Genomic DNA, 12,127 nt, shown 5'->3' with positions numbered 1-12,127 from the left:
CCCTTGCAAGAAGCATCATTGATTTACAGGGGCTCTACACAAGCTCTAGGAGCTGCCTATGAAGAGCATATTGGATTATCAAGATCAATATTCAGACATGTTAGAAATAGCAGGTTGAAAAGAAAAACAAAACAGCGGGATGTGAGCTGGGAGGTCAGCATCGCAATAGCTGAATTAATTTCTCATGAAATCTGCTGGATTGACAGCCCTCTAAACTGAATTTCTATTTATGCACAGAATTGGTTCAGAAAAGGCAGAAGCAATACAAGTTTCCCCACTAATACCCCTCAATTCTATCTAAAGGAATCACCTTTAAGTCTCTATGTCAAGTCAATTATTAGCTTCTATGCAGGCCTTGTCAAATATACCAACAGAGTTAATGGCTGAGCATTGTCAACACCTACCAGTAGGAATCTGATATCATTACCTCATGTCACACCAGCCACTGAAGAGCCATCAGATTATAACATCTTTCTGTGACTTCCAATATGGGCTTGATTTGAATGAGTGACAAAAATTTTACAAAATACATACCCATTTATCCATTCTTGGGGCTATAAAATTTTGCCCCATGCCTTACATAGTAAACATTAATATAAAGTAAATACCTGCATTATTGTGAGAGACACAAGTAAACACATACATGGCTAACCCAGTATATCACCTAAGAAGTTAGTAACAACAATTTAAAGTACCTAGCATTGCTTGGATGATAATGAGTGGCATGGAACTGTTTAAGCTGTTCCCATGTAAGGTCAGGAATACTTAATGGGTCTCCACCAGATATTACAGCATAAGTGTGATCAGGAAGGAGTTTATTCTGTAGATGTTGTGAGAATAACCTCTCATTGTCTGTCTTAAAGGGGAAAAAAAATACATTTTAGCAAGCCATCAGAAGAAATTTTAAGATTAAAAATATTTATCAGTAAGACCTGATCTTATAGGCCATACTCATAAAAGTAATTCTTACACAAGCATGTAGTCCACCAGTTCCACTGACTTTAATACAACCATTTTTATTAAAGTTGTCATCACTGTTTAATCAGATGACTAATGGCCGATTGCTGCAACATTATAATTCCAACTTTTGCTCAAAAGATAGGAGAACAGCAAGATCCACTATTTAAATACTACATTTATATAAATAATAAGGTTTTCAACAGACTATTCTTCAAAATAAATCCTATTCTATCTATCTTCAATATTACTATTGAGTGTACGAGGTTAATACTGGGGATAGTAGAGCTATTCAAACTCAATGAAACTATGAAATTGTTAATCTGCAATTTAAACTATTTCAAATATTCACAATGCACCTTTATCAATAGCATTGATAATAAAAGCCAGAACTTACAAATGCCCCTTTCATTTCATTAAAAACAATTCCTTTGAAGACTAGTGGTGTCTGAGGATCAGTCGGATTCTCGTGTTCTAACCTCCAACCTTCTTGCCTGTAAAAGTTTTAAAATTATAAGCAAGTCTTTGATTTTTAATGTTTATACACCCAACTGTACAAGTCTTACCAGAAATCTAGTTGTCGCAAACATGGGAAAAAAGCAGCATCCAAATACACGGACAGGAGATTCTGAAAATCCTTTGGATTTTGTGTTGAAAATGGGTAGAGTGTGTAATCACTGGCTGTATACAAACAAAGTCAAATATTAATGACCAAAGTATTTTAGGAAGTTTGCAGTGCATTTCACTTCCTATTTTCATTTTAAGTTCTATTGTCCAAGTAATTAACTGGAACAGAGTAGAAATTTACTCGCTAATTTACGCACCCAATAATGTCTATAGAATGTGATGTTTTCTCTCCACTCCTCAGCAAACATCTGATACTGTAGTAAGAAACTCATCGCTAAGATGGCTGTTTTGTAAAAGTGATGCTAACAGAACATTTACTTATATTACTATGAAGTGTCAAATAGTATATGAAAACTAACCTATACTTGTCAAATGAACAAAATACATTTGTGAATCAGCACCGTCTTGCTTGTTTGCTTGCTAGTTTATAAAATTCAATATTTTGCAATGGATCTCCCAGTCAATGTAATTAGAGAGGCTCAACAATACTTATAAATAATTATAGCAAAACAAATAAAAATAAACATGGAATTTAGGAAGTGAGTCATAATCATAAAGTAAAAGATAATTAACAATATTATATATGCCAGGGGTTCTCAAACTTCATTGCACCGTGACCCCCTTCTGACAACAAAAATTACTACACAACAACAGGAGGAGGGAGTGAAGCCTGAGCCTGCCTAAGCCCCGCCGCCCCAAGTGGGACAGGAAAGGGGGAAGAAAGCCAAACCCTTAGCCCCACTGCCCTGAGCAGAGGGGGTGAGGTGGGTGCAAAGGCAAAGCCCTTGGGCTTTGGCTTCAGCCCCAGGTGGTGGGACTCGGGCTTCAGGCCCAGCAAGTCTAAACTAGCCCTGGTGAACCCATTAAAACAGAGTCACGACCCACTTTGGGTTCCCAACCCACAGATTGAGAACTGCTGAATTATATGCTTTTAGTTATCTTGAACTCACCTGTAAATGCATTCATGAAAGTGGACAGTGATCTGTTTAACATTTTAAAGAAAGGATCTCTGCAAGGATACTTCTGAGAACCACAAAGCACAGTGTGTTCAAGGATATGTGGAACACCAGTACTGTCCAACGGGGTCGTACGAAATTGTACACTATAAAAGAATGCAACACAATGGTTTGTGACCAAAAGACAGCACATCTATTATTTGTTTTGTAGTTTAGCCTCATGTGAAAGGCAGCATGGTTTAGTAACTAAACTAATCTTCCAATACTGGTGCAGCTGGGAGGCAGGAATTTCTTTCAAGGGGGGAAACCACCAAGCTCAGAATTAGAGGACTTTTGGGGGCTTGCCAGGAGAACGTATACCTTTTGGTTGAGATATGGTGTTTTTCCAGTGCATGATATGCGGTTCAGCAGACAAACTAAGTAACTAAGGTTGTCGATAAAACAGCTACAGTACCTAACACCAATATTGTAAATGTACATCCCCTTTTGACAGTGACTATAGGAATATTTGTTACTTACCTTACCGGTAAGTTGTGTGAAGTAAGCCTTGACTACATATGAAAGTTGTACCACTTTAAGTTAAAAACAACCCCCTTGTGTAGAAAGTCTTAAATCCATTTAAGAGGGTCTTACACCAATTTAGTTTATAAAGATAAGCAATCAACGTAAGAGAAATTGATAACGCATTCTGAAATGGATTTGATAGTATGAATTTTTCCTTACTGAAAAAATAAACTCATTTCACTAATTGAAAGACAGAAGAGAAATTAAGTTTTACAACAGTTTTGGTAAAATAGGATTTTTTTTTAAGTCTTGCAACTATGAGCTCCTTAAATGGAAAGTATTAGTAATGTTCAAGTATTATGAAGCTGTATCAGTGTTTGCAGGTCTCAGGTTGATCTTCATATGGAAGGTGCTTTATAAATATTAATATTAAAATGAAAACCTGAATAAATTATTGGAGTCCTCACGTGCCACATGTAAATATTTGGCTCCTGTGTTCTCATGACTAAGCTTCACTGCAGTTAGGAATAGCTCAGGAACAGCTGTTACCTAAATTGGAAGAAAACCTCCATGTTAGTATTTAGATAAATTCTAGGTAAAATAATTTGTGAACACTATGAAAAGAACCAACTAGCCTCTGCTGCATATCAAAGCCAATTAGAACTAAATTAGAAGAAATTAAGGTTACAATGGAAAGCAAAACCAAAGAATTTCATAGGGAAGATTACACCACCATATAATTCAATATTATATTAAAGTCAGGCACATTCAAAGGATTAACAGTCATCCCACTATGTTTTACATGCAAGTATGCTTTACCTTCCTTGTCTTTGTTGTTTTATGTTGCAACCCTTTGATATAGTACCAAAAAAGTCACCATTATTTTTAAGAAACAAAGTATTAAGGAGTAATTTTTAAATATTTTTGGTTTATGTAAAAATGCCTAGGATTTTATTGTGTTCCCATTTGCTCAAAAGTGCACTGTTATGTACACTGTCACTGACAGATACTTCCATGTGCTATAAATGATTTTCCAAGACCATTTGGTACTTATGTACCTCCATGTTTCAGAGAGCCAGATCAAGCACTTATGCCCCCATCCTGCAGCTGGCCCTCACACCCAAATGGAGTCTGATTAATTTCAATGGAACTCAAGAAGCCACTAAATTGCATCAATTTCAGGATCAGAGCCTTAGGTTGTAAATAAAACTTAGCTGGTGAATAAAACATAAGTGGTGCGAGTCTATTTTTAGCAGATAGTTTTCATAGCATGTTGAATTAGAGGTGAATAAATACAAGAAAAATAAATTAAATAACACAATTACCTGAAGGGCAGAAATTATAGTTGTATCTGCAATAGAAACCAACAATACTTGTCTGGTATAGGAAACAATCTTTGAACAATTTGGCCACTTGTATAAATTATAAGGAGCATGAGATTCAGAAGATAGAAACCAGTTCCTTAGTGCAGTGCCCTATTACTCGTTTTAGCACAGATTACTGATTTTGGCCAACTTACTTCCAACTCTGTGTGCTAAAGTTTTCCCCTCTGTAATATGGGGATGATACTGACTTCCTTTAAAAGGATATCCGATGAAAAGAGCTATATAAATATTGCTAGTTCCACTACAATAAATAGGCCTCCCCGACCTAAGAAGAGTTCATATTTTTGTAAAAAGAACAGGAGTACTTGTGGCACCTTAGAGACTAACAAATTTATTAGAGCATAAGCTTTCGTGGACTACAGCCCACTTCTTCGGATGCATACGAAGAAGTAGGCTGTAGTCCACGAAAGCTTATGCTCTAATAAATTTGTTAGTCTCTAAGGTGCCACAAGTACTCCTGTTCATCTTACACTAAGTTCTTTTGTCCAGTTATAAAGTGCTCACAGTGCGAGATGGAGAAAAAGACAATATTGTACCTGGTTTACAGTGAACCCATGGATTCGTTCTCCTATCTTGTATTGTAGTGCTTTTTCATTTGCAGACCCACTCTTCCACCTCCATGACTTTTGATTCAAAGTCCTGAAATAAAATTTTCTTTTTGAAAAAAGATGCAACCGCACAAGCAGGTTTCTCTTTACCCCATCCCCTTTCTGTGCTTAATTTTGGGGGTGGAGAAAAGGGTGTATTATTATGAATATTGCATCCTATAGACCAGTGATTCTCAACCTACTTTCCACTGTGGGCTGCATGTGTGTTATGTGGGCTGCATGCAATGCTACCTGCATGGCCCCGACGATGTCACCTGGGCCACAACTGGGTGCTGACTGCATCGCAAGCAGCCTATGAGCCACAGGTTAAGAACCACTGCTATAGACAAATGCCAAGTTCCTACCTAGAAGAGTTTACAAGATAAAGTTATTGCAAGATTGGAGCTTCATATGAACAACCCCTCCTTCCCCCGTGCACACAAAATTTCACTGACTTCAATGGGCATCTGCCTATATTGAGCGCATTTCAGGATCGGGGCCTAAAACAAGAGGCAAACATTGGTTAGGGTGGGTGTCAACTTTAGGGTCTTGTCTGTATTGGGAAAATTACAAAACAAAAACAACAACATTCCCACCAGTTCAGCAAAGCCCTAGTGCAATTACTACTCCAGAGGCCAGACCTATTTTTACCTCTGTGTTAGTTATGTCGGTTTTTCTTGCTGAACTGGTAGGAATTTTCGTGGATGTTTTTCCAGTGTAGACATGGCCCAGAATTATGCAATATTTTAAGGGAGCAACGTGAGCATTGGGGAGAGCAATCAGCATCATTGGGTTATGTCACATTGATCAGAGTTATAGGAGGTAGAAGACTTCAAGTGAAGTAACAGTTTTGCTGGGGTAATATCAGGGAATTGAACAAGTTCTGGATAATAGGATGGGGTAGGTTGTGTGTCAGGGCAATATTAGAAATGTAGCTGGGAAGGACAGTTAGAAGGAGGGACCACAGAGTGATTAAGATCTATGGAGTGTGAAGGAAGGGTTTCTATGAGGCAGTGTGAGATGGATTATGACCTGACTAGGGGAGATGTTTCTGTAGCAGATTAACAGAGGGGGTGAAATTGTGCATATTGGGAGGTATAAGGACCATGTGTGTAAACGGCAGGCACGAGGGAGTGTTATCAGAAGTAGGGACTGTGAGGGGGTCATATTAGAGAAGATCAGGATGATATGTTAGGGTGTGTATGGACAAGGGGAATGTAGAATTTATAGGGGATAACAGGAAGTTTGTTACTGTAAGCACACAAACTGGGGGGAAGGGCAATATACAGAAGGGTTACAGGGAGACAAATGCTGTGGGGAGGATACATGGGGTGTGGGGGAATGTCTAGGGAGACGAATGCTGTGTGCGGGAGGATACAGGGGGTGTGGGGTCTCAGGGTGGGGGGGAGGTCTAGGGAGACGAATGCTGTGGGGGAGAATACAGGGGGTGGGGGAAGGGGGAGGTCTAGGGAAATGAATGATGTGGGTGGGGGAGGACACAGGGGGTGGGGGACTGGGAGGATGTGTAGGGAGACGAATGCTGTGGGGTGTGGGGGAGAACACAGGGGATGGGGGGTTTGGGGAAAGGGGGGATGTCTAGGGAGACGAATGGTGGGGGGTTTCTGGGAGGAAGATGCTAGGGGCGGGCGATGAGCCGGTGGATGGGGTGATCGGGCCCAGGACCGCCGCCCCCCGCCGTACAGCGCCCCCCGCTCGGCCCCTCCTCACCGGCTGAGGCTCAGCAGCCGCCGCGCCGCCAGGTATCGGCCCCACATGGCTCAGCCCGTCCCCCGGCGCAGGATCCCGACTGAAGCGCCAGGCCGGGCCGCGTCGGAGCCTGCCGCTGCCTGCGGCCTCCGGCGGGGGCGGGGCGGGTCCGAGACTGCCCTGCGCCGGGCCCTCATTGGCGCGGCTGCGCCGGGCCGCCCATGGCTCCGCCTCCCGCCGGCGGAGAGAGACGCCCCCGGCGGGCGGACGGGCGGGCGAGCGAGCCAGCACATTGGGCCCGAGCCCATCCCCGCGTGTCCGAGCCCAGCGCTCCGCGGCTCATCGCAGCCCGCACTGCAGCGACAGCCGCCCCGGGGCGCGGGCTCGGCCTGCCGGGCTCACGCTTGTGTCAGGCTCGAGATCGGGAGGCGCCACGCTTGGCTCCTCTGCGGGGTCAGCCCCGCTCTCCTGGGGCTGGAGGGCAGCCAAGCCCTGCTGTGCTCAGAATATCACCTTGTGGAAAAGACACAGCTTGGAAAGGGCTTGGGGGCTGTCTGTTTTAGGAAGTATTGGCAGGTTCGCAGATCCTTGCTCTGAAAATATCAAAAGCCTAACACTAATCATCGCAACAGACAGCGTTGGGTTAAAGAAACATGAATATTAGGGAGGCCACTCATCCAGTTTGAACCGGCCACCCTTTCGGGGAGGCTTGTCCCCCAGCTGATACTGGCAAATCTGGACATGGCTTTGTCCAATATCTGAACGCACATTCTAAGAGTAGGGTGACCAGACAGCAATTGTGAAAAATTGGGATGGGGTGAGGGGTAATAGGAGTCTATATAATAAAAAGACCCCAAAATTGGGACTGTCCCTATAAAGTCCGGACATCTGGTCACCCTATTTTAAGAGTGCACCACTCAGGCACAGCATCACATGCACTGTGCACGTGAGGTCATGGCAGTCAGTGCAGGTGTGCTCTTAAAAAGGGTGTCCTTCCTGCTCCCCTTCTGCAGCATGACTTCACACGTTTTTTCTAGAAAGTTGAAAAACGTAATACATAACTTGAAAGTATTGGTACCATGGGAGAGTAGGCCAGTTAGTTTTGATCTCTAAATGCAAGTTGACAAATTTCTATTTCCAAGGTGGAAAAGTTCAGAAATGTACAAGCAACTCAGAATAGTGGTCCACAACAAAAATGGTTGTGCAGCCTTAAAAGCAATCCTGAAAACCTACTCAGTTTTTTTTTTAAATAAGTTAAAATTAGTTTCACATACTGCACCTGTTACTGATGGGGAAAGGGGAAAGACCCTATTTGGACACAGACTGGCTAACCTAGTGAGGAGGGCTTTAAACTAGGTTCAACGGGGACAGGTGAGCAAAGCCCGCAGGTAAGTGGGGAACATGGAGACCTGGGAGATGGGTCAGAAACGAGAGGGAGTGTGGGCTATATTGGCAGAGAGAAAGGAGGGTCAGGACAAAACTGGGAGGAAAGATCAAACCAGTATCTTAGATGCCTATATACAAATGCAAGAAGTATGGGTAATAAGCAGGAAGAACTGGAAGTGCTAATAAATAAATACAACTATGACATTGTTGGCATTACTGAAACTTGGTGGGATAATACACGTGATTGGAATGTTGGTGTGGATGGATACAGCTTGCTCAGGAAGGATAGACAGGGGAAAAAGGGAGGAGGTGTTGCTTTATATATTAAAAATGTACACACTTGGACTGAGGTAGAGATGGACATAGGAAATGGAAGTGTTGAGAGTCTCTGGGTTAGGCTAAAAGGGGTAAAAAACAAGGGTGATGTCATACTACTACAGGCCACCTAACCAGGTAGAAGAGGTGGATGAGGCTTTTTTTAAACAAATAACAAAATCGTCCAAAGCCCAAGATTTGGTGGTGATGGGGGACTTCAACTATCCGGATATATGTTGGGAAAATAACACAGAAGGGCACAGACTATCCAACAAATTCTTGGACTGCATTGCAGACAACTTTTTATTTCAGAAGGTTGAAAAAGCTACTGGGGGGGAAGCTGTTCTAGACTTGATATTAACAAATAGGGAGGAACTCGTTGAGAATTTGAAAATAGAAGGCAGCTTGGGTGAAAGTGATCATGAAATCATAGAGTTTGCAATTCTAAGGAAGGGTAGAAGGGAGAACAGCAAAATAGAGACAATGGATTTCAGGAAGGCAGATTTTGGTAAGCTCAGAGAGCTGATAGGTAAGGTCCCATGGGAATCAAGACTGAGGGGAAAAACAACTGAGGAGAGTTGGCAGTTTTTCAAAGGGACACTATTAAGGGCCCAAAAGCAAGCTATTCCGCTGGTTAGGAAAGATAGAAAATGGGGCAAAAGACCACCTTGGCTTAACCACGAGATCTTGCATGATCTAAAAAATAGAAAGGAGTCATATAAAAAATGGAAACTAGGACAGATTACAAAGGATGAATATAGGCAAACAACACAGGAATGCAGGGGCAAGATTAGAAAGGCAAAGGCACAAAGTGAGCTCAAACTAGCTACGGGAATAAAGGGAAACAAGAAGACTTTTTATCAATACATTAGAAGCAAGAGGAAGACCAAAGACAGGGTTGGCCCACTGCTTAGTGAAGAGGGAGAAACAGTAACAGGAAACTTGGAAATGGCAGAGATGCTTAATGACTTCTTTGTTTCGGTCTTCACCGAGAAGTCTGAAGGAATGCCTAACATAGTGAATGCTAATGGGAAGGGGGTAGGTTTAGCAGATAAAATAAAAAAAGAAAAAGTTAAAAATCACTTAGAAAAGTTAGATGTTGCAAGTCACCAGGGACTGATGAAATGCATCCTAGAATACTCAAGGAGCTAATAGAGGAGGTATCTGAGCCTCTAGCTATTATCTTTGGAAAATCATGGGAGACGGGAGAGATTCCAGAAGACTGGAAAAGGGCAAATATAGTGCCCATCTATAAAAAGGGAAATAAAAACAACCCAGGAAACTACAGACCAGTTAGTTTAACTTCTGTGCCAGGGAAGATAATGGAGCAAGTAATTAAGGAAATCATCTGCAAACACTTGGAAGGTGGTAAGGTGATAGGGAACAGCCAGCATGGATTTGTAAAGAACAAATCATGTCAAACCAATCTGATAGCTTTCTTCGATAGGATAACGAGTCTTGTGGATAAGGGAGAAGCTGTGGATGTGGTATACCTAGACTTTAGTAAGGCATTTGATACGGTCTCGCATGATATTCTTATCGATAAACTAGGCAAATACAATTTAGATGGGGCTACTATAAGGTGGGTGCATAACTGGCTGGATAACTGTACTCAGAGAGTTGTTATTAATGGTTCCCAATCCTGCTGGAAAGGCATAACGAGTGGGGTTCCGCAGGGGTCTATTTTGGGACCGGCTCTGTTCAATATCTTCATTAATGACTTAGATATTGGCATAGAAAGTACGCTTATTAAGTTTGCGGATGATACCAAACTGGGAGGGATTGCAACTGCTTTGGAGGACAGGGTCATAATTCAAAATGATCTGGACAAATTGGAGAAATGGTCTGAGTTAAACAGGATGAAGTTTAACAAAGACAAATGCAAAGTGCTCCACTTAGGAAAAAAAAATCAGTTTCACACATACAGAATGGGAAGAGACTGTCTAGGAAGGAGTATGGCAGAAAGGGATCTAGGGTTATAGTGGACCACAAGCTAAATATGAGTCAACAGTGTGATGCTGTTGCAAAAAAAGCAAACATGATTCTGGGATGTATTAACAGGTGTGTTGTGAGCAAGACATGAGAAGTCATTCTTCCGCTCTACTCTGCTCTGGTTAGGCCTCAGCTGGAGTATTGTGTCCAGTTCTGGGCACCGCATTTCAAGAAAGATGTGGAGAAATTGGAAAGGGTCCAGAGAAGAGCAACAAGAATGATTAAAGGTCTTGAGAACATGACCTATGAAGGAAGGCTGAAAGAATTGGGTTTGTTTAGTTTGGAAAAGAGAAGACTGAGAGGGGACATGATAGCAGTTTTCAGGTATCTAAAAGGGTGTCATAAGGAGGAGGGAGAAAACTTGTTCACCTTAGCCTCTAAGGATAGAACAAGAAGCAATGGGCTTAAACTTCAGCAAGGGAGGCCTAGGTTGGACATTAGGGAAAACGTTCCTAACTGTCAGGGTGGTTAAACACTGGAATAAATTGCCTAGGGAGGTTGTGGAATCTCCATCTCTGGAGATATTTAGGAGTAGGTTAGATAAATGTCTATCAGGGATGGTCTAGACCAGTGGTTCCCAAACTTTAACAACCTGTGAACCCCTTTCACTAAAATGTCAAGTCTCTCGAACCCCCTCCTAAAAATGAATATTTCCAGGGATTTTCTCCTTTACCTGAGTATAAATTATAAAAGCAGTGATCTTGGAAATATAAAATTTGTTTTTATGACATGCTTATTACTCACTATTATTAATTATTATTTATAATTACATTATTTGTATTACATTATGAAAATGGCAACACTCTTCCAAGATCTCACTTCCGTAGCTTCTATCACTTTGAATAAGCCTGTTATAAGACAAGGCTCCTGTGTTTCATCAAGGAGTATCAGATTTGAAACAGCATGAAGGTATTTAAGAAGCCAACTCGAAGAGTTCCTCCTACATATGCATTCAGGTCTTGAGCAGTCCAGGCAAACAACACACGTTACAACAAAGCTTAAACTTGTTCTTCATAATAATTTTAAAAACAATACTACTTGCCTATTTAATTTTAAAAACAGCAAAAAATATCCACCTCCCTTTCCATTTCTTATAAGGAGTCTTGAAGTTTAAATCTCCTCAGTGTGATAAATATGCTTGCTTTGATCTGCTTAGTTCTTGGAAGTCCAGGGGCGCCAGGCTGCTGGCCCCGTGCTGTCCGGGGTCCCTAGGGACAGCTCTGTCCGCCATTAGGGAATGTTTTCCTGAGAACCCCCTGTAACATTTCGTGAACCCCCAGGGGGTTCACAAACCCCAGTTTGGGAACCACTGGTCTAGACAGTATTTGGTCCTGCCATTTGGACAGGGGACTGGACTCGATGACCTCTCGAGGTCCCTTCCAGTCCTTGAATCTATGGCTCCCACAGCCTCCTAACTTACGGTTTTACAATCACATCTCCTTAGTTTTTAAATGTTTTTTTCTATTTCCTGTTGCATGAAAGACAGACACAAACAACAGGGAAAACTAATCAAGGCCTGCAATTGGATTCATGTGTGCAGATGCTTGTACCAAAGCACAGCCCTATAGATACAGAAGTAACATATTTTAAATAGAGACCTGATAGAAGTGTATGTAGACTGGGCAAGTGCATCTCTGATGTCATTTGGTTGACCTCAGTGGAGATTCACTAGTGATCAGTTTAACTCTGTGTGCCCACTGAAGGATCTATT

General features: G+C 41.9%; 1 protein-coding gene across 2 annotated transcripts in view; it reads right to left on the bottom strand.

Moving 5' to 3' along the window:
- Nucleotides 1-6,875, bottom strand: part of PITRM1 (pitrilysin metallopeptidase 1) — a 46,784-nt gene extending 39,909 nt beyond the window's left edge. The window contains exons 1-7 of one of the 2 annotated variants that reach the window (XM_054020989.1): nt 6,745-6,875; nt 4,966-5,068; nt 3,487-3,593; nt 2,535-2,686; nt 1,524-1,638; nt 1,355-1,451; nt 696-856 (exon numbers count right to left, since the gene is read on the bottom strand). In XM_054020989.1, coding sequence (XP_053876964.1) covers nt 696-856; nt 1,355-1,451; nt 1,524-1,638; nt 2,535-2,686; nt 3,487-3,593; nt 4,966-5,068; nt 6,745-6,791 — 782 coding nt within the window. In that variant the 5' untranslated portion in view covers nt 6,792-6,875. Of the gene's footprint in view, nt 1-695; nt 857-1,354; nt 1,452-1,523; nt 1,639-2,534; nt 2,687-3,486; nt 3,594-4,369; nt 4,396-4,965; nt 5,069-6,744 lie in introns of those variants that run through there. The other variant, XM_054020990.1, reaches the window with a different exon arrangement.
- Between the last annotated feature and the right edge of the window lie 5,252 nt (nt 6,876-12,127).

Source organism: Malaclemys terrapin, chromosome 2 (assembly GCF_027887155.1).
Source record: "Malaclemys terrapin pileata isolate rMalTer1 chromosome 2, rMalTer1.hap1, whole genome shotgun sequence".
In the NCBI taxonomy this organism is placed as follows: Eukaryota; Metazoa; Chordata; order Testudines; family Emydidae; genus Malaclemys; species Malaclemys terrapin.
This window is presented reverse-complemented; position numbering and strand designations above follow the sequence as displayed.